The sequence below is a fragment of the Equus przewalskii genome, chromosome 18, assembly GCF_037783145.1.
Source record: "Equus przewalskii isolate Varuska chromosome 18, EquPr2, whole genome shotgun sequence".
NCBI lineage: Eukaryota > Metazoa > Chordata > Mammalia > Perissodactyla > Equidae > Equus > Equus przewalskii.
In genome coordinates, this window is record NC_091848.1 from 2,230,611 (window position 1) to 2,256,811 (window position 26,201).

At 37.5% G+C, this 26,201-nt stretch overlaps 1 protein-coding gene across 5 annotated transcripts in view; it reads left to right on the plus strand.

Moving 5' to 3' along the window:
- The window catches only part of MLF1 (myeloid leukemia factor 1), a 43,581-nt gene extending 17,637 nt beyond the window's left edge, over nucleotides 1-25,944 (plus strand). Inside the window, exons 1-8 of one of the 5 annotated variants that reach the window (XM_008544822.2) lie at nucleotides 1,380-1,447; nucleotides 8,913-9,060; nucleotides 13,854-13,895; nucleotides 17,630-17,713; nucleotides 19,161-19,289; nucleotides 21,716-21,875; nucleotides 23,951-24,089; nucleotides 25,641-25,944. In XM_008544822.2, the coding sequence (XP_008543044.2) occupies nucleotides 1,443-1,447; nucleotides 8,913-9,060; nucleotides 13,854-13,895; nucleotides 17,630-17,713; nucleotides 19,161-19,289; nucleotides 21,716-21,875; nucleotides 23,951-24,089; nucleotides 25,641-25,746 (813 nt within the window). In that variant the 5' untranslated portion in view covers nucleotides 1,380-1,442 and the 3' untranslated portion in view covers nucleotides 25,747-25,944. Of the gene's footprint in view, nucleotides 1-1,379; nucleotides 1,448-8,912; nucleotides 9,061-13,853; nucleotides 13,896-17,629; nucleotides 17,714-19,160; nucleotides 19,290-21,715; nucleotides 21,876-23,950; nucleotides 24,090-25,640 lie in introns of those variants that run through there. The other 4 variants (XM_070582970.1, XM_070582969.1, XM_070582971.1 and 1 more) reach the window with 4 other exon arrangements.
- The last annotated feature ends 257 nt before the right edge of the window (nucleotides 25,945-26,201 follow it).

A 26,201-nucleotide genomic window follows, 5' to 3' on the forward strand; every position in this document is an offset into this window, starting at 1 on the left:
TAAGGGAAATCTCCATCTGTAAAGGTGTCTGCCTCTCTGGACCAGGAAGAAGAGGGGATGACCTTATCTCTAGAAACTCTTATCAATGCAGAAGGCAAGGACTCAAGTCTGCATGATAATCTGACTCTTGTTTACTGTGCTTTTCTGGTGATCTCCCGTAACTGACTCCCGCCCCCCCCAACATCCTCCTTTGTCTTTAGCTGAGGATGGAGTTTAAGGTGAGAGCTTCCACCATTTTGGTGAGTTACTCAGTTTTTCTAGGTCTCTCCCATGTATACATGTTATAAAGCTTTGTTTAATTTTCTCCTGTTATTCTGTCTCATGTGAATTTAATTCATTGTCTGGCCAGAAGGACCCAGAGCAGGTAGAGGAAATATCTTCCTCCCCTACAGTTACTAACCTGGGAAACTGAGCCAAGGAATTTCTTCCGACATGCAGCACAAAGTCACAGAGGGTTAAAAAGTCTACAAGGAAGGAACAGATAAAAAGAAGATAATGGTAAAAATTCCAAAGAAATAAAAAAAATGAAAGTAGACCACTATCTCACACCATACACAAAAATAAACTCAAAATGGGTCAAAGACTTGAAGATATGTCCTGAAACTGTAAAACTCCTGGAAGATAATATCGGTGGTATACTCTTTGACATCAAACTAAAAAGAATCTTTTCATATACCATGTGCTCTCAGGCAAGGGAAACAAAAGAAAAAATACACAAGTGGGAGTTCATCAGACTAAAGAGCTTCTACAAGGCAAAAGAAACTAGAATAAGGTGTACCCACAACATGACTAACAAAAATGTACAACTGAAATCTCACAAGGTTGTAATCTATCATAACATTAATAAAAAAAAAAAAAAGAAACTAGAATAAAAACAGAGACAACCCACCAATTGGGAGAAAATATTTGCAGATCATATATCTGACAATGGGTTAATCTCCAAAATATATATGGAACTCACACAACTGAACAATAAAAAACCAAACAACCTGATCAAAAAATGGGCAAAGGAGATGAACAGACATTTTTCCAAAGAAGATATACAGATGGCCAATAAACACATGAAAAGGTGTTCAACATCACTAATCATCAGGGAAATGCAAATCAAAACTACACTAAGATGCCACCTTATGCCTGTTAAAATGGCTATAATTACTAAGACTAAAAATAACAAATGTTGGAGAGAAGGGAACCCTCGTACACTGCTGGTGCTAATGCAAACTGGTGCAGCCACTATGGAAAACAGTATGGAGATTCCTCAAAAACCAAAAATAGACATACCATATGACCCAGCTCTCCCACTACTAGGTATCTAGCCAAACAATTTGAAATCAACAATCCAAAGTAACATATGCACCCCTATGTTTGTCACAGCTCTGTGTACAATAGCGAAGACATGGAAGCAACTCAAGTGCCCATCAACTGATGATTGGATAAGGAAGATGTGGTATGTATATATACAATGGAATACTACTCAGCCATAGAAAAAGACAAATTCATCCTATTTGCAATAACATGGAAACACCTGGAGGGAATTATGCTAAGTGAAGTAAGCCAGTCTGAGAAAGACAAACACCAGATGATTTCACTCGTATGTGGAATATAAACAAGTACATGGACAAAGACAACAGTTCAGTGGTTATCAGGGGAAGGGGCATGGCGGGCAGGCACAGGGAGTGAAGGGGAGCACGTATGTGGTGACAGTTGAGAAATAATGTACAACTGAAATCTCACATTGATGTAAACTGTTATGAACTCAATTAAAAAAATAGAAAAATAATTCTACACTTGGACCCATGAACATGTAATCTCATTACATTAAAAAACGTATAAAGAAAAAAATATGAAGCTTCTGCAGAGTATAGATTTCTTAGAAAGAATGAGAACCAGATTGTCATCAGACTTAAACACTAAGTAAGGAAGATAATGAAGCAATGTCCTCAAAATACTGAGGGGAAATAATGTGCATTTCTATACTCAGATAAGTCATTATTTCAGTGTGAGTGTGAAATGAAGAAATTTAGACATGAGTACTCAGAGTTTACTCTGCTCAAATTACTAGATATTAAAATCCAGTGAGGAAATAGTAAGATACAAGAAGAAATGGTAGTCCAGAAGTAAAACAACCTCAACTTTTCTTGATGGAGGAAGATTGAACTAGAGACTTGCCGTTTCCTTTCTTCTTCACAGGGAACCAAAGTTCACCCTTTTCCTCTCTTGGAGCCAGCACAGGACGGATAAAAATCCAACTAACATCCAACCCATTCCTGAAGTTTTGAACTTGGGTGACTTGGAGAACAATGGCTGTGCCTTTAATAAAAATAGAGACATAGGAAAAGCTGGCTAAGGAAAAGAACAGTGTTAGAAATGTTAGGTTTAAAGACCTATTAGGATAGGGGGGCTGGCCCCGTGGCCGAGTGGTTAAGTTCGCGCGCTCCGCTGCAGGCGGCCCAGTGTTTCATTGGTTCGAATCCCGGGCGCGGACATGACACTGCTCATCAAACCACGCTGAGGCAGCGTCCCACATACCACAACTAGAAGGACCCACAACGAAGAAAATATACAACTATGTACCGGGGGGGCTTTGGGGAGAAAAAGGAAAAAATAAAATCTTTAAAAAAAAAAAAGACCTATTAGGATAGAAATAGGCAAGTATTCGATAATTACCTTGTCATTATGTTTAATTTGTACTCTGAGTACTTTAGAAAGTGTTTCAACTTCCTGGCCAATAGGAAGTTGAAAATCGGCTTTAGCCCTCCAAAGTTCAGGGTTCTCTCCCCACTGCCTGGCACAGTACCTTTTACATAGGTATTCAGTGAGTATTTGTTCAATAAATGGAGACTATTTGCATCAAAACAAGCAGAAATTGAGCTAGAAGTCCCTGATAAAAAGGTTGAGGATGATGAATTGGTGTTTATTATGTGAGGTCCTTGGAATGGCTCTTGTAAGCATGTTCAAGTTAAAAGAAGTCCTCCACAGAGGACAGGGAAAAGAGGCCTGGATAAAGCATAAAGCCCAGAGAAAATATGTCTTTAGAGGGCAGTGCTTTTCAACATTTTAATGTCATTCACAATTAGAGAATATTTACAAAGCACCTTGGAACACAAGAAGGAGAGACTGATGGAAGCCAGGAGTAACCAGGCCAGGCGCTTTGGTAGGCTCAGCCCCACCTGCTGCCTCGAGGGTGAGGGAATCTATCTGTGGCATTCAGGAAGCTCTGTCACAGGCAAGAAGGAAAGAGAACAATCAAAGGAGAATTTAAAGGAGAAATTTCTCAAAAAATGCTCAGAACAATGCATAGCCCCCAAATGCTGCTGAGAATTCAAGGAATCGGGACAACCCTTGGGGTTCAGTAATTGAAAGGTTAAGGTAGTTCTTGGAGTTTTAATACAGAGGTGAAAAAGGCATTTGTAAAGATATAAAGTGAATGAGCCACAAGAAGTAAAGGACACAAGTATAGATGACTATTGGAAGATTTTTTTTTGGTGGGGAAGATTTTCCCTGACCTAACATCCGCTGCCAATCCTCCTCTTTTTTTTTTTTTTTTGCTTGAGGAAGATTAGCCCTGAGCTAACATCTCTGCCAGTCTTCCTCTACTTTGTGTGTGGGTTGCCCCTGCAGCATGTCTAACAAGTGGAGCAGGTCCACGCCCAGGATTCGAACCCAGGAACCTGAGCTGCTGAAGCAGAGCAGGCAGAACTCCAACTACTCAGCCATGTGGCTGGCCCCTATTGGAAGATTTTAAGTGCTAAGGAAAGGAGACAAGAGCTCCAAGAGTATGAGGAGAGGGTTTTGTGGGAGACGGAGAGGGAAAGTATAGAAGACGACTTGCTTTGTTATATTAAGAACAGAAAGTAGTTTTCATTGGTATGGATCTCAAATTATTTCCTTTTTTTTTTTTTAACTCTGTAATCACTTAATAGTCTTAAGAATGGACCTCAGCAGTCCCCTTGACTTATAATAGGAAAGAACAGTTACAAATCAGGCCATTAGTGCAGAGAGAGTGCTGCAGTTGGGGTGGGTACCTCTTCAGGGGCAGAGGATTTCAGGATCTCTTTTGGCTGGTCCTGATTCAGGTTTATGTTCCTTAATCTGTTTGTGTCTTAATCATCAGTCATAGACATCCCATTCAGCATACTAGTGCCAGGTTCATCACAGGCTGTTCTTACAGCGTTTCAACCTTCTAAGACTATTTTATGCAGACAGAGATGGACAGTTGGAAATTGCTTTAAATAATGTGATTTTAGGAATGTATCTGTGGTAGGCAGAATAATGGCCTCCCTAAAGACATCCATGTCCTAATCACCAGGATCTGTGAAATATGTTATTTTACATGGCAGAGAGGATTAAGGACACAGATGGAATTAAGGTTGTTAATCAGATAACCTTAAAATAGGCGAGTCACCTGGATTATCCAGGTGGGCTCCATTTAATCATGAGGGTCCTTTGAATATGGAAGAGTCAGAGAGAGATTTGAAGATACTATACTGCTGGCTTTGAAAAAGGAGAAAAGGGCCACGTGCCAAGGAACGTGGGCAGTCTCCAGAAGCTGGAAAAGACAAGGAAACAGATTTTCCTCTACAGCCTCCAGAAGACACACGGCCCTACCAACGCCTTGATTCTAGCCCAGTGATAGCCATTCTGGGCTTCTGACCTCCAGAACTGTAAGAAAATAAATCTGTATTAAGTCATTAAATTTGTGGTAATTTGTCAGAGAAGCAATAGTAAACTAATACAATATCCAGTTTTATAATCTTAATTTTAAAACATCTAAGTCTCACTTCTCTGTCAGATTGTAAATTCCTCCAGACCAGTAATCAATGTCTGTGCTTGACACACAGGATACATAATAAGTGTTTATTGAAATTGAACCGTCCTATATGTCAGATGGTCTCCCCACCACTTCTTGGGAGAGTCGCTTACCATCCTTAAAGTCTCCACTCATCTGGGTACATGCCACATAGAGAGGCATCTCCACTTAATATCTGTGGCTCTGAACTTCTTCCTCAGTGACCTTTGATGGGGTCCGGGGGGTGGGGGGTACTGGTGGTGCTCATTTAAACTAGGGTTTGTTTTCTCTGGCCCAAATGTTTTAATACGTGAGATTTGTCTCTCCTGATCAGCAGTTCCATGGGCTTCTTGTGCCTCAATTTCAGCTGCTCTAGAGTAGGACCACCTGTCTGTTAGACAAACTCCACCCTCAACTGAGGTTTTTTTTAATGCCATAGAGGCTTATATTATAATTCATACCATCCCAAACATAGTCTTAAAGTTTGGTGAAAATCTATAAAACATTTTCTTATGATGCAGGAACAGATCTACAGACAAACTACTTATTTTTATATGGTTGGATGCATTTCCCTCCCAGTTGTTAGATGAAACCAACAAAATTGAAGACTTAGAATGAGGGCAGTCTTAAATGTGTTATGCACTGCTCTTTGGGATGTAACATGTATCAGTTATCTATTGCTGCTGTAACTTAGCAGCTTAAAACAGCAAACGTTTATTATGTCGTAATTTCTGTAGGTTAGGAATCCAGGAGTAGCAGCTGGGTGGTTCTGACTCAGGGCCTCTTAGGAGGCTGCAGTCATCCCTAGGCTCGACTGATGGAGGATATGCTTCTGAGTTCTTTCAGTGACTGTTGGCTGGCCTCGGAAATCTGCTTCTGACCTCACGCACATGGCCCTCTCTGTGGGGCTGCCTCATAGCCCAGAGAGAGCCATCGTGTGAAGAGAGCACCCAAGCAGAAATCACAGTTCTTTTAAAGACCCCACTTTGGAATTGACATCCCCTCGCTTCTGTTGTATCCTGTTAGAAGCAAGTCAGTAAGTCCAGCCCTTACCCAAGGAAAAGGGGTCACATGAGGGCATGAGTGCCAGGGGATGGGGTCACGGGGGCCATCTTAGATGCTGCATCTACCACACAGATAAATTAGTGAGTTCATTAGTTTACCAGAGACTAGACAAGTTCATAATATTCCTAACTGGGATTAAGTTCAGTAATATCAGAACAGTTTGTAAAAAACTACAAATGATTTTCCCATATTAGAAGATACAAAATAAAAATAGAAGCCTTTTAACTTTCAGACAGGAAATTCAGAAGGTATATTAGAATAATAAACACAGTTTACTATTTTTTACCATACTCCCCTCAGAGTGCCCACTTCTAACTCCCTGTTCCAAGTCTTCCCTTCACTTTTTAAATGCTACTTATTCCTCATCTTCTAAAAATAATCTGAAGCAGTTTATATAGAGATGTAATTTGTAACAAGAATTGGAATTAATTAAACAAAGATGAAAGGAAAGACAGAAGTAGAAAACTAAGTCAGAAATAAAACTACTACACACAGGTCATAGTCTGGTGACAATTGAAGAGTTAACAGATTCATAGCTGTGTAGCCGAATAAGTTCATTTTCAGAAAAAAGGCAAGTCCAAGACTGGGAAAAAAGACTTAGAAGACGTATATTTGATCAAAGTCTTTTGTCTAGAATATATAAAGAACTCTTAGAACTCCATAACAATAAGACAACCTGGTGTTTTTAAACGGGGAAAAACTTTGAACAGACTTTTTATCAAAGAAGATATATGAATGACAAATAATAGAAAATAAACCCCCAATGAGGTATTATTAAACCACCTCTCAAATGAAAAAGAGTGACAGTGCCAAGTTTCAGCAAGAATGTAGCACAACTGGAATTCTCAGTTCACATTTTTTACAAAGTTAAACCCACTCTTACCGTATAACCCAGCAGTCCTACTCCTAGGCATTTTACTCAAGAGAAATGAGACTATGTATGCACGAAGACCGGCTTATATGATGTTCACAGACGCGTTATTCATAATCGCCAAAAACTAGAATCAGTTTTGTGATTATGTTGCGGTAAATCACGTGTGGACCATGGACCTAGCAGGAAAACTGAATGAACTACTGACAAATGGAACAATGTGGATGAACCATCGCAGCATTAGCTAAGTGGAAGAAACTACACAAGACGAACATAGTGTATGAGGCCAATATATGAAATTCTATAGTGACAGAAAGCCTGTCAGCTAATGATAACTAGGGTTAGAGGGAGGTAATTATCTGCAAATGAGCAAGAGGGAATTTGGGGGGTCAAGGGGCTTTCTGCATCTTGATTGTGGTGGTAGTTGTGGCTGTACATTTTTCAAAAGTCATCAAATTGTAGAATTAAAGTGTATAAATTTTGTTTATGTAAATTACACCTGAACAAAGCTAAATTAAAACAAAAATCCTCTTTACATATGCAAACACAAACCCAGTTAAGTGGTTTGCTAATCAATTGCACTTGAAGCTTTTTTGTTTTAAAATCACCAACATAATATGTGAATGAATCTGAGCTCCCTGGAAATAGGTTTTGGTATAGTAATACTGCAGAATTCAAAGGAAAAGCTCTTTCTGCCTGGAATTACTAGCAGGACAGAGTTTTTGAGTGGTTTTATGATTATGTTGTGATACAGTGTTGACATGATGACGTCAGAAGATTGGAATTTAGAATTAGAACTGGGAAGGGTGACCTAAGGAGAATGAAACTGAGCTGGAGAATTCTGAAAGGAAGACAAACTGTTAGGGCCTCCCCTGGACTACAGGAAAGAAGCTTGCCTTGGTAAGGTGAGCTTTGTGGGGATATGCCTTAAGTTCTAGAATAAGCAATAAGGAATTAACCAGTGGGTCTGTGACTTTCCAACTGAAATGAAGTTGAGAAACCACTGTGAAAAGGCAATAAAAATTTTAGGTTCTTGAATGGGACTTGGGGTGAACTGGTAACATCAGATTAAGACCATCGATATTTACACAGCACATAGAATAGTGCCTGGAATATGATTATTGCTGTATGTGTGTTTAAGTAAAATACATCTCTTTTTATTCTCAGAGGTATTTAATAATAGAATAAGAGGGAGTAGCATTCATACATGAGTTAAGAAGATAAGGGAAATTAGCATTTATATGGGTCAGATATATTATATGAACCAGATACTGTGCTTTGTGCCTTCAGATTACTTGATTTAATCTTAACAACAAGGATATAGATATTATCTTCATCTTACAGCTATGGAAACTTAGGCTCAGAAAGAGGGTTGGCTTCTAATTAATTCAGGTACCACAAACACAGAAGAGGCAGTGTTCCTCAGAGGTGGGTGAGGGACCACTTGAGTTAAGATAACCAGGGATGCGTGTCCACAAACCACACCCAGACCTAATGAATTCCATTGGGAGTTTGGGGGAGGGGGAGAGGAATCTATTTCTAACCTCCTCACTAGTTGATTGGTAATTTCAAAAAAGGTTTGAGAACCACTGTCTTAAGACTTAGAAGATGTTTTTACTATGTGGTGATTTCTAGTATTTAGAGTTCTTAGAAACAGAAGTTAGCCTCATAGAGGTGATCTGTAGCTTTGTCTTTGTCTATTAAAATAGTGTTGTATCTTTACAGTGTTCATAACATAGCTATAGTTCTCGTATTTCATAAATAAGAGTTAAAAAATAAACAAGCCAGCATTCTTTGTTAGTCCTCACTAGAATTTATCTTGTTGACTGCCCAAAGTGGTCTCTACCTGGTGGCAGGTAGCAGTCTTTTTTTTACCATTTCCCTCAGTGCTGGCTTAAGCTACCTGAGATGTGTTACTTTGTGTTTATCCTTTTTATACAGTAAGGGATAAGTAAAGGTGTGTTTTTATTATATACATGACTGAATTATAGTGGATAACAAATAGAACAGAGAACAGTTTTTGTATTCATGCATAGTGGGTTTTTATGAGATAATTCTATACTCCTAAACTCTTCTTCTGTCTCTTTAACAAGCATATTAGCCAACAATAATTCTTGGTAATATTTATCTGCCTACTTATTTAAATTTCAACACTTACTCTTATATGATTATATCTGTTTTCAACAGTGATTCTTTTATTGCACAACGAGAAAGTATGCGACAGATGATGAGAAGTTTTTCTGAGCCTTTTGGAAGAGACTTGCTCAGCATCTCTGATGGTAGAGGAAGAGCTCTTAATCACATGGGACGTGATGACGGTGAAGATTCCTTGACTGTAAGTTCTTTATTTTAAAGTTAGTGAGAAGGTCCCGTGGGAATTGAAGCAAAGTCTCACAAAGAAATGTGTCTATGATGAAAGGATATAACCAATACTTACATTATAGAGATAACTAGTATATACAAGGTAGGGATCTTTTGAAAAGCTGAATCCTTTAACAGTGAATTGTTAGCTGTATAGAATTCCACTGTGCTCCCAAAACCTTAGGTCCATAGGGTTATATATTATAAGCCAAACTTCAAGTATTATTTTTCATATGTATATATGGTTTGTTCACCTTAGAATTTCCTCCCATGTCTTAAATTAGAACAAGCATAAATTAAATTGTGCCTTAAATTAGAACATTCCCCCACTGCAAAATAGTAGCCGAAGCTATCGTGTAATGCTTTATCTCTGTCGGACCCTGAGAAACCAGCCTCCTGCACTGCTACCTTGGACCTTCAACACTTAGGTAAGCTTCTAACTGTATTCAAAACCAATGCATAACTGCAATATATTCTCATAAGTCTTGTCTAAGAGCAAAACTAGAAGGTCACAAACACACTCAACTCAAAAAAAAAACCTGCAGGGTCTTTATATATCTTAACTATTTTCTTTTATTTTAGTTCTGTGTTTTTCAGCATCAGGAATGGCAGTTCTAGAATAACAGATCCACAGGAATTTCTATATAGATGAATCTCTGCAATTAAAATGTAGATATTTGGAACTCAGTAAACATTGATTTGGGCAATTGGGAAACTTCCAGAAAAATATTTTTATATTTTCTGTTTGCAATAATCTTAAATAGAACAAAATATTTCAAATATTCCTAAGAAGTTTGATAGATAAAATTATATTTGCCATTTAAATGAAAGTAATCTTTATATTCTTTTTCACATATATATTATTCCAATATATATATTATTCACATTCCAATTAGTTTTCTTTTAATTAGTGAATAGTCATATCATAATATATATTTTTTACTTCTAGGGCTATCACTTTCCGTAAAGTCTAAAATTAAGATCAGAGAAAAAACATTATTAAAGAGGACAGAAAAATCAGATATGACATTCTGAAATTTTATCTTTCACATGAGCATTGAAGTATTTTGTATATCTGTATAATCATAGCAAGGAAAGAGTTGGACTATATGTAGTGCTTTGTATTTATGTGCATAAATGAGCTACTTGTAGCTTTTGTGGAAGAAACAAGAAGTGACGCTTTTATTTCCTCGTGAGCATAGATCTGTGTATAATTAGCTGTAAAGTTCTCATTGAGGATGCCTATACGCATCAACTGTGACTCCACTGGTCATCCATTGGAAGTAGAAGTAAATGGTTCTTTCCTGGGCACTCGTGCTTTAGACATCTGGATGTTTAATGCGCTGGAATAAGAAATATATAACCGAATAAAGAGAGAACTTTCTGTGAAACTGTAGTTTGTAAAATTCATAATTTATAACCGTTTGCATTTTAGCTCACCTTACATTATATTTGCCTCGCCAACGTGGCTTGAAATCAAGTTTTGGGGAATGAAAAAAAAACCTTCAGCTGAAGTAATATGGTTGCGCAGAAGTCATGATTGAATAAGGAAAGTCAAGTAGGAAAACAGTTCTGAATACAGTGGAAGGCCAAAACCATCATTTGAATGAAAAACTAAAATAGATGTTACCTTGTACAGTGTATGGTGGCATAAATTAACTTTTATCTAAAATTATGAATCATTAGTATAGGCTAAAGTCTGTAGCTAGCATTATCCAATAGTGCTTTCTGGGTTCTAGAACCTTTCTGATGGGAATGTTCTAAATCTGTCCTGTCCCGTAAGCTAGCCACTAGCCACATTTGACTGTTGAGAACTTGGAATGCGCCTACTGCTACTGAGGAACTGAATTTTTAATTTACCTTTAATTATTTCAAATCTAATTTTAAATAGCCATGTGTGGCTAGTGGGTACCTCAATGGAGGGCATGACGATAGACATTCACATAGGCCCCAAAGCATTTAGCGTTTTTTAACCAGTACTGAGTAAAGAGCACTGTATGTGAACTTATCATCTTGTTTCTCATTTAAAAATCATCTCTTTAGGGGACTGGCCCTGTGGCCAAGTGGTTAAGTGCATGCGCTCCGCTGCAGGCGGCCCAGTGTTTCGTTGGTTCGAATCCTGGGTGTGGACATGGCACTGCTCATCAGACCACACTGAGGCGGCGTCCCACATGCCACAACTAGAAGGACCTGCAACGAAGAATATACAATTATGTACTGGGGGGCTTTGGGGAGAAAAAGGAAAAAAAATAAAATCTTTAAAAATCATTGCTTTAAACATTTTCCCAAGAAAAACTGCAGTACTTATCTACCTATTAAGTAAAAATAAATGATAATTTTTGCTATATCAGATTTAGATCAACCCATTTCATAAAACCTTGAAGTTTTATAGCTCTTTGGATAGTAAATACTGCTGGTAGTGTTTACTTGCCTCTCATCTAAAATCACTTAGTATACATTTTTCTTTAATTACATCATATTGTAGCAACTATCTTAGAAAGCTCACACCAGTGCATTTTTTTCTTGTTCAAACTATGAAAATCCTTTGCCAATAAATTCAATTCAATTCAAATTAAGATATAGAAATTTCATCCAGTTATAGCAGGTTTTCAAAGGAACATGCAGCCTCTCTCTTAAGCAAAACTCACCTTTTTTCTGTACATTTGTAATTTATACTGGTGAGATGTGGCTCTCCTTTTTTTCCCTAGGATGTGATACCTTTGACATGTTTATGTCTGAGCATGAAAGACCTATGTAATAGCAAACAATAATTAATTAAGAGAAAACAAAAACAAACAGCAATAGCAACAGAAGACGTCTATCCCAACCTGACTTTTCTAAGTCAGTGGTTTATAACTAGATGTGAAGGTAGGAATGAAAATTAGAAACTGACTGCAGAAGATGGAAAAGACCACTGCTACGTCTGAAAAAAGCATAGCCAAAACAGTAGGCTTTTTGAGCCTGCTGGCTGTCCTAGTCTATTTGAACTTTTAATAAAAATTTATACAGAGCTTTTCTTTCTTTTTATGAAGTAATACGTTTTAAGATAAGTGTTGTGATTAAGCAGTGAGCCATTATGCTGATGGTTTTAAGCACAGTGGATAAAAATCTGTCTTTCAAGGGGCCAGCCTGGTGGTGCAGTGATTAAATTCATACATTCGCTTCAGCGGCCTGGGGTTCAGCACCGGATCCCGGGTGCGGACCTACACACCATTTGTCAGGCCATGGCTGAGGCAGGCGTCCCACACATAAAGTAGAGGAAGATGGGCACGGATGTTAGCTCAGGGCTAATCTTCCTCCAAAAAAAAATCTGTTTTTCAAATTGACACCTTAATAATTTTTTGCTTTATTTTTGGCTCATCCTTGACATTTGTCATCTTTATCAGCCATAGTATGAGGGAAAACAGACTGCTACTACACGTAGGAGAAGCATCAGCTATGCTCTTTTCTTGTGTTTATACTAGTAGCATTTTCTTCAGCTTGTGATTTCTTTGTGGGGATATTTTTAAGCCAGTTGTCCACTTTGGGAGGATTAGTTTTGTTTAAAACTATATAATTTAATCTGTAAATTTATTTAACTAGACAATTTATAATTCAAGATATGACGTGACCATCTGACATTCAGATTGAGTGATGGTGCTAGAGTCAGTCTAGAACCTGCCTTTCCTTTCAGTGAAAAGAAATAGAGAGAGGGCTTTTGCTGGTGCGGCCAGGACACTTTGGAGATTACTGTTCTACATACGCAGTATAACTGTGATACAATTTATTGATAAATTTAAACAAATAATTTAAGATTAATCAAATTTAAATAAAATAAAAATCTGATAAATTATATCTGATATAATTTATTATAAAATTTAGTATAAACAAAGTTTTCTCTATTTTTCAACAAAACTTATACTGGGAGAAAATTATCGATCACTGAATGATGGTAAAACTTTATATATACCTTTTACCCAGAAATTCAAAATTTATTTTCAACATTTGAAACTTCCAAGTAATGAAAGTTTTTAATTTTGCAAATATGTGTCTAAAAATTTTTTTATTCATCTGCACCTATTGAGGAATACTATTTGTGAAGTGTTAATTTTGATTATTCCAGTATACGTAACATTCTTTTGCCTATCAAAGACTCTATTTCTAAATCTCTGTGTGTGATCCTTTCTGAAGTCTCTGTTTCTTATTCCATAAATTAGTTTGCAGGAGGTTTTCATTACATTTTTTTTGCCCAATATCTCTGCTAATCTTTTGAAATGTTATTAATGTAGATAATTTTTACTTTTAATTGCTTATAGGCAAGATTAACTGATTTATTAAAAATTTATTAAAAGATTAACTGATTTGTTATATAAAATATATATTCTATACTTTTTAAAAATATAGAATAGTTGAGCAAAAGAAATGATATAATCTTAATCATTGTACCTTATGTTTTAATTAATTTTGGTGTGAATTTGCATTTCCTCTGAGAAATGTTTGTCTTAATCCATAGCAAATACTTTTTCTTTCAGCTGCCTTTAATAAATACTACAGTAGTCATATTTAAAATTGACGTATGACCTCCCTGTTTGCCTGCCAGGCTTCTGTCAGACTCTACAATGAATTATAAGCAGATAATTTTAAAAATGTATATTGAGTTCTTTTGGATTAGAAGGTTCTGTAATTTTGTTAGCTCTGAACTATGTGATTATGCAGTGCATTTCTCTCTTTTTCAGGGATTATCATTAAATGTCATAACCAAAGTTAATTGTATTTTTTTTTTCCTAGGCAATGAGTTCTCTTGTGCCTTTTGGCAGTTTTGGTGGTATGGTTCGTATCATGAGACACAAACCATTTTAGCAGTATTTTCTGACGAATATTTCTTTTTCATTAACTCATGCAAACTGAATTGGCATGCAGTCTCACGTCCATAATGGCTTTTTAGTATTTGTACTGAAAACCAGTTTTATGTATGAAATTTATCTTAGAGGATTTAGGCATGTGTTTTTTGCAGTAAGTCATATCAACATATATAAAATCAGTCTTCAAAAAGAAAGTACAGTGTAATAGATGAACATTCGATTTACAAAAAGGATCCCCATAGTTGTGTTGAAAGGGGAGACTTCCACGTATTTATGATGACCTTCCCCAAGGCGTCATAGCACCGACCTGCGGGCAGACATGCGCGTGCGGAAAAGCTCAGCTTGGCTGCTTTCCCTGGGACTCTGTGGCCAGTTTGTTCCGTTACTTTTCCTTTCCCATGTCCGGGTACAGCTGTTCTGCAACCATCTTTTCTCCCACCTATTTCTTGGGCTTTAGTCCTGTTTTCTGTGATGCTAGTTTCTAATACACTTAAAAGCCATCTGAGGAGTAGCAGAGAATAGTGTGACTTTGGAACATTTCCTGTGGATGCATCTACACTCTCATGAAAAAGTTTCTTTTTATTCTCTTGTCCTAGACTTCAACCATTTGTCTCCCTGAAGTTTGACATATAACATTTGTCCTTCCCGACCAGAGTTTTTAGAGGGATGAATGACGAAGAAAGAAAGCAGTTATAGCACAGAGTTATCATTAAAATGCCCGGGAAGTTCAGCATGCTGTGGGAGCACAGATAGAAAAAAGCATGTAACCTAGACCTTTGGAGGCGTGGGTTGGAGGTCAACCAGAGAAAACTTCCTGAACCTTGTGGATTAATAGGAATTAGCCAGGAAGTGCAGGGAGGGGAAAAGAAAAGTGCTCAACACAGAGGAAACAGCATGTGCAAAGACCTGGAGGCAAGGTGACTTGCCTAAAGATGTTGAGGATGACTTATCCTAGAGTATGAGTTGGAGAGTAGATACAGATGAGGATGGAGAGGTAACCAGGGACTTCTTTTGGCCCTGGTAAGGACTGTGGACATTATCTTAAGAGTAGGGGAAGCAGTTGATGAATTTTCATCAAAGTTACAATAGAATCAGATTCTCATTTTTGAAAGATCATTGTGCCCACAGGGGAGAGAGATTAGAAGGGAGCACAGTGGAGGCAGGGAGGCCAGGGGCTGTTAAAGCATTCTGGGAAGTATTAGTGATGGCCTTTACTTGGATAATGGTTGTGGAAATAAAGAGAAATCATTTCATTTGAGAGAGAGTTAAAGAGGTGAATGGATAGAACTTGGTGGTTGATTGTGCTGAAGGAGCAGTAGAGAGGGAGAAGGAAAGTATTATGCCGTATTTCTGGCAGGAGGAATTAGGTGGATGGGAATGCCACTGAGCTAAGGAATAGAGCATTGATGCAGTACAAATATGAGGGCAGGGATGGTCAAAAGGATCATTTCAGTTTTAGGTGTTTGCATTTGAGGTGTCTGTGTGCTTTCCAGGTGGATTTATCTGGTAAACAGTTGTATATATGAGTCTGAGCTGAGCTACAGATAATTTGTCCATTCATTCAGCAAATATTTATTGAGCCCTCCTATATGCCGGGAATTATTTTATATGTATTGGGAATAGAGTAGTGAATAAGACAGAGAGGATAACCCTGCTTTCAGGGGTTATTTTTATAGAGTGGGAAAACACAGCAAACAACAAAATAATTTCAGATAGTCAAAGTACGCCGAAGGAGATGAAGCAGGGTAATGATATAGTGGCAGGTGGGAGATGAAGCAGAGATTAGTTTAGGCAGGTGGCCAGAAGAGGCCTTTCTAAGGAGGTGATAATTGAATGATGAGAAGAAACTGACTATGCTGAGAGTCAGGAGAAAACATTCTAGGCAGAGAGAAGAGCATGTGTACAAAGCTCCTGAAGGCCTTACGAGCCCACTGGAATCTCAGCTCTAATTTGTACCCCCACTGTTTGTCACTCCAAGGTGGTGGGCCGCCTCAGAGCAAGTACAGATACATCTTTTGATGGTGATTTGGTAGTGAGTGAGAAGAGGGCAGAGTATACCCAAACATCTGATCTCCTCCTCCTCCTCCCCCTCCTCCCCTCCCTCCTCCTCCCCCTCCTCCCCTCCCTCCTCCTCCCCCTCCTCCCCTCCCTCCTCCTCCCCCTCCTCCCCTCCCTGCTCATCCCCCTTCTCCCCTCCCTCCTCTTCCTCCTCCTCCCTCTCCCCCTCCTCCCCCTCCTCCCCTCCCCCTCCCTCCACACCCCTTCCTTGGGCTAGCCCTTCCATCTCATGAATTGTATCTCTTATACAGCCCTGATTCTCAACCTAGTGTTGAAACAAAACATTTAGAATATTTTCTAAATTGTGTTGAATTTCTAAAATGCAGATTAATTCTACTTCAGTCCTTTGTGTACCCAGAGACATATCAATATTTCCTAACTGTGCCTTTGTTGTTCCCTAATATGTTAAGTGCAGGTCCTAAATTTGGTTTTCCCATCTATTTCCCATCATTATCAGCACTAAAAACCCAGTAGAAGGCAGAAACACAAACAGGCCTTTGGTAATTCTTTATTGAGTCCCAGCTTGGCACACAGCAGAACCTTCAGAAGGGCTGAAATATGGACATTGAACCACAGTGCCTTTCAGGATTCAGGACTCCTCCTGCTGGAGTGAAGGAGTTCCTTGAACCAGACACTCCCTCTCTTTTATAGTAGTAGAGGATGCAGTGGTTGACACATTAGAATGTGTGCTTCACTTTTTATTTTCTGGTGAGTGTTCCAGTGATAAAACCTAAAATCAATAGCAGATTTTTCTAGAACAGGATTTCTCAGCCTCAACACTACTGACATTTTGGGTCAGACAATTCTCATTCTTGGGGGCTGTCCTATGCATTGTAGGATGTTTAGCAGCATCCCTGGCCTGTACTTACTAGATGCCAGTCATATAATCCTCTTCAGTTGTGACAAACAAAACTGAGTATAATTATTGCCAGATGTCCCTGGAGAGTCAAAATTGCTCTTGGTTGAGAAACCACTATTCTAGAGGAATCCTTAACTGTTCTTCTAAAGGAGCATACCTTGTGCTTCAAGGATATGCCTGACTGAGCCTTACGTGGTAGGCAGTAAATGGAAAGCCTAATAGTAGAGGGAAGTGACTTCTATCACTTGGACCGTACTGTGATGAAAAGGAGGGCTGGCACTCCAGAAGCAGCTTGTCAGCCATGTGGTGCTGGTAGAGATGACAGTGGCATCTTATACCCAAGTTTTATTTGTTTGCATAAAGGGGTATTGAAAGGGAAGTAGGAAAAATGTGTACTATTCTATGTCAGAGCTATCCCAGCCCAGAATGCACCTCTCAGTATTTAAATTTTAACCAAATTACGTTTTGAGAAAGATGAGAAATGACATATGTGTTTATATGTTCATGCATGTATGTATGTGTGTATATATACACATGTATTTATGCATGTTTTTATAGTGTTACTTTTATATGTTGACTGTTTGGGATTTTGTCTATGCTTCAATTTTTTCTTTAACCAATCGCTTTCATTGTATAAGTCCTTAAATTATCTTTGGCTGGTTGGTTACTGTATGAGATCCCACTGCACAAATTGGGAAGAAATTGTTTCCGATGTTTTTAGAAGGTTGATTTGCTGCTTTTGTGTTGTACTTATAGTTAATAACATACTTCTTAATATCCTGTAGCATACAGGTGTCAACCCTTTCCAGGCAATGGACCGAATGATGTTAAATATGAGAAACAGTATGCAAGAAGTACAAAGAAACTTTGTAAGTACTAAAAAAATGATGAGCAAAACATTGTTTTCAGTTATTGGTACCCTATAGTGACTTTCAAACATTTTTTTAACCACGATCCACCGTGGTTGAAAAATATATCTTAGATCATGACTCAGTACAAAATAACTGTGTACTTGATAAATATATCTGAAACAAAGCTACATGAGAAGATGATCATACTATTTACGATGTGTGCTGATATTTTCAGTACAAAATAGCTGTGCACTTGATAAAAATACCGGAGACAAAGTCACATGAGAAAGCACTCGTACTATTTACAATATGTGCTGATATTTTCTTTTTTATTTCATATTTTAAAAATCCTGGTCACAACCCACCAAATTGATTTCACAACATACAGGATAGCATTAATTAAGTTTGAAAAGTAGAAAAAAGTAAACCTCAAAAACATTTGTTGTGCTGAAGGTCACTATTATAAATGAACATTTTATTTGAATTTAGATATTTTTATTATTTATAACCTGTCTACTTAAAGGATTTGTAGCATCTAAAAAATTAAGTTTTAGTGTTTAAAAAAAAATACTCTGAAAACAGAAATTTCAAGAATGATGTTTAGGCACTGGAATAGATCCATACAGTCTAAATACCTATAAACTAGTACTAATAGTCTTACTTTCTACTCATAATAGTAACGTTATAATAACTTGATTTTCTATGAAGACCTATATCATTTTAGTCATCCAGTTTGGAATCTGAGGATCATTTCAGAGTGTCCCAATCTAGGGCATTATAAATGACTTTAGTAATGTAGCAATGAGGTACCCACAGGAGGTATAAAACTTCGTGGTATGTGGCTAATTGGTGCAGTGTTGACAAAATTGCACACAAGGGTCCACCACTGACTATAAAAGCATCACAGGTTTCAGGGCTCAGCATCTATATTTAAATCTAAGCCACAAGTCTTTTTTTTCTTTTTAAGATTTTATTATTTTTATTTTTTATTTTTCCTTCTTCTCCCCAAAGCCCCCCAGTACATAGTTGTGTATTTTAGTTGTAGATCCTTCTGGTTCTGCTGTGTGGGATGCGACCTCAGCATGGCCTGATGAGCAGTACCATGTCCGCGCCCAGGATCAGAACCAGCAAACCCCTAGCCGCCAAAGCCAAGAGCGTGAACTTAACCATTCCACCACAGGGCCGGCCCCCCTAAGCCACAAGTCTTTGATCCCAAAGACTTAAGGATCTCTAAGTGAATCCCTTGTTATTATTCCTCACAAGGAGAGTGGGAGTTGGTACCTAAAATGAAAGGAGGTTAGGACCTTCCTGCGGGTGCCATTTGGATACACCATACTGATAGTATAGTATCCTTAGTAGAACTTCTAGCCGATGTTGCTTATTTGAATCCTCTGACATTAATTCTTCATATTTGAGTAAATCCTCTAGATTTACAATTTATATATATATATGTTTTTATCTCTAGGGTCACCTTTCCATGGATCCAAATGGACATTCATTTAGTTCTTCCTCAGTTATGACTTATTCCAAAGTGGGAGATGAACCAGCAAAGGTTTTCCAGGCCTCGACTCAAACTCGGAGGGCTCCAGGAGGAGTAAGTATCTTCTAAGCATTCTTGGAACTTTATAATGTTAATTATTAAAATTTTATGTGGTACAGGGCGGCGGGGAGACGTCACTGAGAAAAGCATTAAAGCTAACCGTATTTACTTAGTTTGCGACATTTTTTGTCCTCCTCCCATTCTGCCTTTTTTATCTAAGTATCTATTGATATTGATTACCTCTACATGTTGACAAGGTAAGTAAACACTAAAAGAAGTCTTTGTTTCATGAAATAGATCTCTGCTTTTAATTTATGTTCGAAGTTGTCAACTTAAAAAGCAAATTCGCCTATTTTACCCTCAAAATCAATTTATTCAGAAATAGCCAAAAGAATTGCAATTTGGCATGGGCATACTATAGTGAACCATAGGCAAATCCAGAAAACAAAGGAGAGGACCTTGCTTTTATTGAGAAAAGGGGGGAATAGGGAGGAGCTGTTCTAAACAAAAGTCCATTGGGGGAAAGTAAAGTTCAGGACAGCAACTGGCTTCTCATTGGCTGAGCTGTGGCGTTTCTCATTGGCTGGGCTTCAGTGCTTCTCATTGGCTGAGCTGCACTGTTTCTCATTGGCTGGGCTGTGCTGGTCAAGAGAGGAGTCTTTCTTCAGTAGTAATGTAGTTGTACTTCCTGTGGGAGAAGCAAGCGCCTGTCTGTTCCTCTTTGGAGTGGTTGAGGTAGGCTGTGGGAGTGCCCCCTACAGGCATTCCTGACTTCAATTTAGTTAAGGCTGCTTCTATTAATTTCCCATGTGTAAATGAATTTTAACTTATGAAATATTTGAAGTGTACAGAAAGGATCTAGAGAATGATACCTATATTCCTTCAACCCAGGTTAGTCAAATCATAACATTTTTCTCTATTTAAGTTGTCTCTTGTTTTGTTTTCTTTTTAAGCAGAAATGTTACAGATACAGTTAGAGCGTCCAATGCCCTCTTCCGTGGTCCCTTCTCCCTTTCCAAAGAGAACCATTTTCTTATATCCAAAATGTATTATTTTCATGCATGTTTTTATAATTTTATTACTTATGTATGCAGCATGAACAATATAATGAATTATTGTACAGGTTCCTAAACTTATATAAATGGTTTCATGTTGCATATGTCCTCTGCAGCTTGACTTTGCCCAGTAATAGGCTTCTGAGATTTATTCAAGTTGATGTGTAGCTCTGGTTTCTTTATTTTAACTTCTATATAGTATCCAAAATCCAAAGTATGAATATACCACAGTTATTTATCTATTTTTCTATCGATAGATATTTAAGTGTTTCTTATTTTTCACTTCTTCATCTTTATAAATGTCTCTTTGTGCAAAGGGTCTAGAAAGGTATTGTTGAGTTGTAGGAGGTGTGTATCTTCATCTTTATCTAGAAATTACCAAGTTACTGTCACACAGTGATTGAAAAGGTTGGCTCCCACAAACTCTGGTATAAGAGTTCCCATTTCTCCACTTCCCTTTGAGTACTTATAGTAAAAAAAAAAAAAAATTAGATTTGCCTGTCTAATGTGTGTGAATAGTTCATTTTTTATTCTTACGTATAAAGATTCACCTTTTAGGGGGCCTGCCCTGTGGCTGACTGGTTAAGTTCAAGCACTCTGCTTCAGCGGCCCAGGGTTTGGAGGGTTCGGATCCTGGGCACGGACATGGCACTGCTCATCAGGCCATGCTGAGGCGGCATGCCACGTGCCACAACCAGAGGCACTCACAACTAGAATATACAGCTATGTACTGGGGGGATTTTGAGGAGGAGAAGAAGGGAAAAAAACAAAAGATGAAGATTAGCAACAGATGTTAGCTCAGGTGCCAATCTTTTAAAAAAAAAAAGATTCACCCTTTAATGCTGTTCTTACTGTAGTACAGCTAATTCCTCTCAGACGTTTTACCTTGCTGTAAGTGACATGCAGCTTAAATGTAAACCGTATAATTGGAGATGTCCCACAGCAAGTCGTGTTGATAGTCTTTGGCTATCATAAATATTCTAATGACCCCCAGAGTTGGTAGGTGGTAGCCATGAAATTCAAGCCATCAACATGACTTCTGGGTAATTAGTTGCCCTTACTTGTAAGAATGCTGGTAGCATGTACAGCCATCTATTACGTTATCAAGGACAACGTTGAAGGCACTAACAAGTTTTGTATAGTTAAGGTATTCTTTGTTGTAATATTTGATGACAATTTGGAAAAAGGTTAAATTGTATTGGTTCTATTTGTCCGTTTTAATTTTAAGCAGCTCAGGAAATATCAAAGAACTATGCCCACATTTTTACTGCAAGTTGGCAGTGGAACTCTGTATTCATTATTTTTAAAGCAATAGACTTATGGTCTTACCTCTATGGATAAACAGGCCCTGAGGATTTTAAAATTATGTCCATTCTATATATATATATAAATAACAGCTAATTTTTATTTTCTTTATTTTTACAGATAAAGGAAACTAGGAGAGCACTGAGAGATTCTGACAGTGGACTAGAAAAAATGGCCGTTGGTCATCATCTCCGTGACAGAGCTCACGTCATTAAAAAGTCAAAGAACAACAAGACTGGAGATGAAGAGGTCAATCAAGAATTTATCAATATGAATGAAAGTAAGTTGCTGCAGAAAATAGCAGTCTTCCTCTTAAAGTTAAAACAGCAGCTGTGCTAGTAGAGCTTGATGAATATTTTTTGTAGAAACATTTCATAAGGTGTCATTTTGAGGTAGTTTATGAATAATATATGGAGGGAATACCTTATCAAAGTAATAAAATTGAGGTTTATTGTTCCATAGTAGATCTGTTTTTTATAGTGACTTTTGGTAATATTGAATATAATTTACTTTTTGTTTCATACTTGGAAAATGGAATCTTTTGAATTGTTATTTAGTAAAATTACCAGCAGGCAAAATGAGTTTTTAAATATTTCTGTTTATCAAAGAAGTATATTTGAAAAGTATAAAGAAGAAAATTAAAAATGTCCATAATCCCAACCCCAAATAACTACTATTAATGTTTAAGTGTATTCCTTCCTAATAGTTTTATGTATATGTAAACACACTTTTTTTTTTCAAAATTAGTATTTTTTTTAAAGATTTTATTTTTTCCTTTTTCTCCCCAAAGCCCCCCGGTACATAGTTGTATATTCTTCATTGTGGGTCCTTCTAGTTGTGGCGTGTGGGACGCTGCCTCAGTGTGGTTTGATGAGCAGTGCCATGTCCGCGCCCAGGATTCGAACCAACGAAACACTGGGCCGCCTGCAGCGCAGCACGCGAACTTAACCACTCTGCCACGGGGCCAGCCCCTCAAAATTAGTATTTTACTATCTATATAATTTATATTGTGCTTATTTTAATTCACCATTATAATTGTGAACAGTCACCTATGATGTTATTTTTCAAAAACGTTCTAAATGGTACCTGAAAGTTTTATCATGAACAGGTCGTAATTTATTGAAGCCATTATGTATTGTTGGCACTTAGGCTTTTGCATGGATAAGATTTTAATTTCTGGTATTGTTAGATAATGGATCATGTATATATCAATGTAAATACTTCCATTTTCCAGATTTTGTATTTATTCTTCAATGCATTTAAGTCCTTCCACTGTCCTATCCTCTCATTATAATTTTTAAGTTATAGTCATCTCCTGTTTTCAGAAAGTATTTTGAATAAAAATGTTTTGTATCATTTTAGAAAAAGAAATTCTCTTAAGGTTGGAATTTGATAAAATTATTCTTATGTGGGGTCCAGCCCTGTAGCTGAGTGGTTAAGTTCAGGTGCTCTGCTTCGGCGGCCCAGGGTTTCACTGGTTCGGATCCTGGGTGTGGACATGGCACTGCTCATCAGGCCATGCTGAGGCAGCATCCCACGTGCCACAAGTAGAAGAACCCACAGCTAGAATATATAACTGTGTACTGGGGGGATTTGGGGAGAAAAAGAAAAAAAAGGAAAGAAGATTGGCAATAGTTGTTAGCTCAGGTGCCAATCTTTAAAAAAAAAATTATTCTTGTACAATAAGATGGAAGCCACAATAACTTAACTTTTCTTTAATTTTAACCTTTGTAATTTTGTCGTATTTAAATATATACCTAGTACTTCACAATAGTTAACATGTTGAAGAAAAATTTAGTGAAGCAACATTATTATAAAGGCAATCTGAAAGAAAACGTACTGTCATTTGCCAGTTGTTGTTGTTATGGAAGTTAGATACTCCCTAACAACACAGATTGACAATCGAGATAAGTAACCTATCTCAGGAAATGGACAACAGACGCTTCTGAGGCCAAATTATGAGGGAAAACGGTGAGCCTGATAGGAAGTGCTGGTCATAGGAGGAGGGCCCAGGTGCAGAGGAAAGCATGATAACTATGAGATGACCCAGGAAGAAAGACTGTGTCTTAGTGTAATTGGGTCCAGGGGTCCATTGGGTAGAATAATATGATATCCAGGCAGGTGCGTGAAAAACCGGATCATCAATAACCAAATTAACAATAGGAATAGGAGAGGAACAAACAGAAAAGTAAGTACTACCCTGAGTCAAAGCCTTTATATATGAAGCAGTTTCCTGCCTCTATCTTTAGGTTAGGCTGATGGAAACACAGGCTAGAAGGAAATGTGTAGGGAGAGAGGCAGTTACTGACAGTTGATACTGTAGTACTTACCCCTTTACTTTGATATTTAATGTAGGTGATGCTCACGCATTTGATGATGAGTGGCAAAATGAGATTTTGAAGTACAAACCAGGGGGACAATGGCGCAATCTAGAAAACACTAGGATGCGCAGTGTTGGTCATGAGAATTCAAGATCCCGAGAGCTTAAAAGAAGGTAAAGTCATTTTTAAAATAATCTGTGTTTTTTAAAGAAGAACTAGAAGAAAAGTTAGTAATTTTACCTCTGTTATCAGGAAGTTTTGGTTAACATCTAAGTTGTTTGTAGCAACAATATCTTTTGTGAAAGATGTAATAATTTTACATTATATCTGAGTATTCCACACAAATTTAAATTTGTATCTGAAAACCAATAATATTTTAGGGCTGTATGATTAGTAACTCACTAGCAAATTATGCTTTACAAGATAGGGGCTAAAATCCTCCTAAGGAAAAGTAATGTGCTATAATGTAGTTATTCTTGTGAAACAGATTTTAATCGGGATAGAGTGGGAGTCATACATGGTAAAGATGTTATTTTCCAGAGATATGATAAGGAGAAAGAGGCTGTATTTGAAAGGCATTAACAAAACTTCCCTAGCGAGTCAAAATTTAGCATTTAATGGTAAATGCATTTTTAGGGACTTGTATCATATGTAACATCTGTATTAGATATTAGATATTTTGGAAGAGTTTTGCAAAAACTTTAGCCTCCTTTGGAATTACCTTTTGGAATAGCTGTGAAATATAAATGTGCTGAAATCACATCTTAAAGATTACAGAGATTTTTATATATTTAGTATATATTGTAGAGTTACAATTTAATTTGGTTCTCTAAGGAAAAAATTGAAAAAATGGCTAACTCCTAATTACACGAGAGAGAGAAATGGGGTCGGCGGGGGGGGCGGTGCGTGGTAATGGAGATTGGCCTCAGCAGGCCCTGAAACAGAAATGTGCTCTGGGCTGCAAAGAGTGGCGGGCTGCTGCAGAAGGCGCGAGGCTTCACAGCGCCAGCGGAGGGCAAGTGGTGTCAAGCCAATCAACCCTTGTGCAGAATTTCATGTTAGTGTCTTTTATTTAAAAATACTTGTTTAGGAATTTAGAGCCCAAATATTTTCTGTAGAAAACTTGCTTCCGTATTAATTTTAGATATTTGTCTCACTTTGAAAAGTTTATTGATAAAAATCTAACAGTGCTAAGTTTGACTATGAAATCCAGCTCCCAATTAGAGAAAACATGCTCTTTATAGATGATCCATAAATCTGGGGCTGTATCAATGGCATTTTCTGTAAACTAGCACCATCCAGCAGAACTTTCTGAAACGATTTTGTGCGAAGATGAAAATGTTGTGTATCTGTACTGTTCAATCTGGTAGCCACTAGCCACGCTGGCTGTTGAATCACGCTTGAAATGTGGCCGATGCAACCGAGGAACTGAATTTAACACTTTTTGTTTCACTTTAATTAATTTAAATGTAAGTGATGGCTGGCTAGCAGCACCATGTTGGACAGTGAGGTTAAACTGAAGGAGCTCACTGTGCCTCGGGAAGGCAGCTGTTGCTCTCTTAAAGGTTGAGAGAAGTCGTCTGCCATATGCTTTTCAAAGCTGTTAAGGAAATTTGAAGATAAAACTCTCCTTAAGTTATATTCATTTTTAACAAGTGTGTATTAATTTAGAAACCATTGACCATTTTAAAAATGGTATTAACGTTCATGTGTATATTTCTCAGGGAGAAACCTCATCAAAGTCCAGCCATTGAACATGGAAGAGGATCCACTGTCTTTGTGGACAAGCTTAACATCAAAGGCTCACCTGTGAAAATCAACAAAAAATAAATAGCTGTGCATGTCATTCTAGTTTTGGTTGTTTTAAGAGAGAAAGTGATGGTGCTGGGTAATACACAGAAGACCAATCTCTTGTTGTTAAATCAGTACTGTACTTAGCAGCTTTCTTCTGATTATCTGAATGTTCTTGCAAGTGTAGCTTTATACTGTTCCTACTTTAGGAATAAAACTGATTTTCAACAATGCAAATAAGTTGTTATTCTGTAAAACTCTTTGCTTTGAAACATACTAATTTTTAAAGCACGCGTGCTGATTTTGCTTTCCACGTTATTTTCCTCTCGGCTGTGTGTCTTTTAGATATTCAAGATTGAATGCAGAGCTAGTTCTGTTATATATAATTAGTTATACGAAAGTAAAATGTTAAAAAAGTCTCTTTTCACTAACAGTATACTAGAGTGATGTGAGTAAAGATTAAAATTATTTCCCTCAAATTCTTTAAGGTGTTT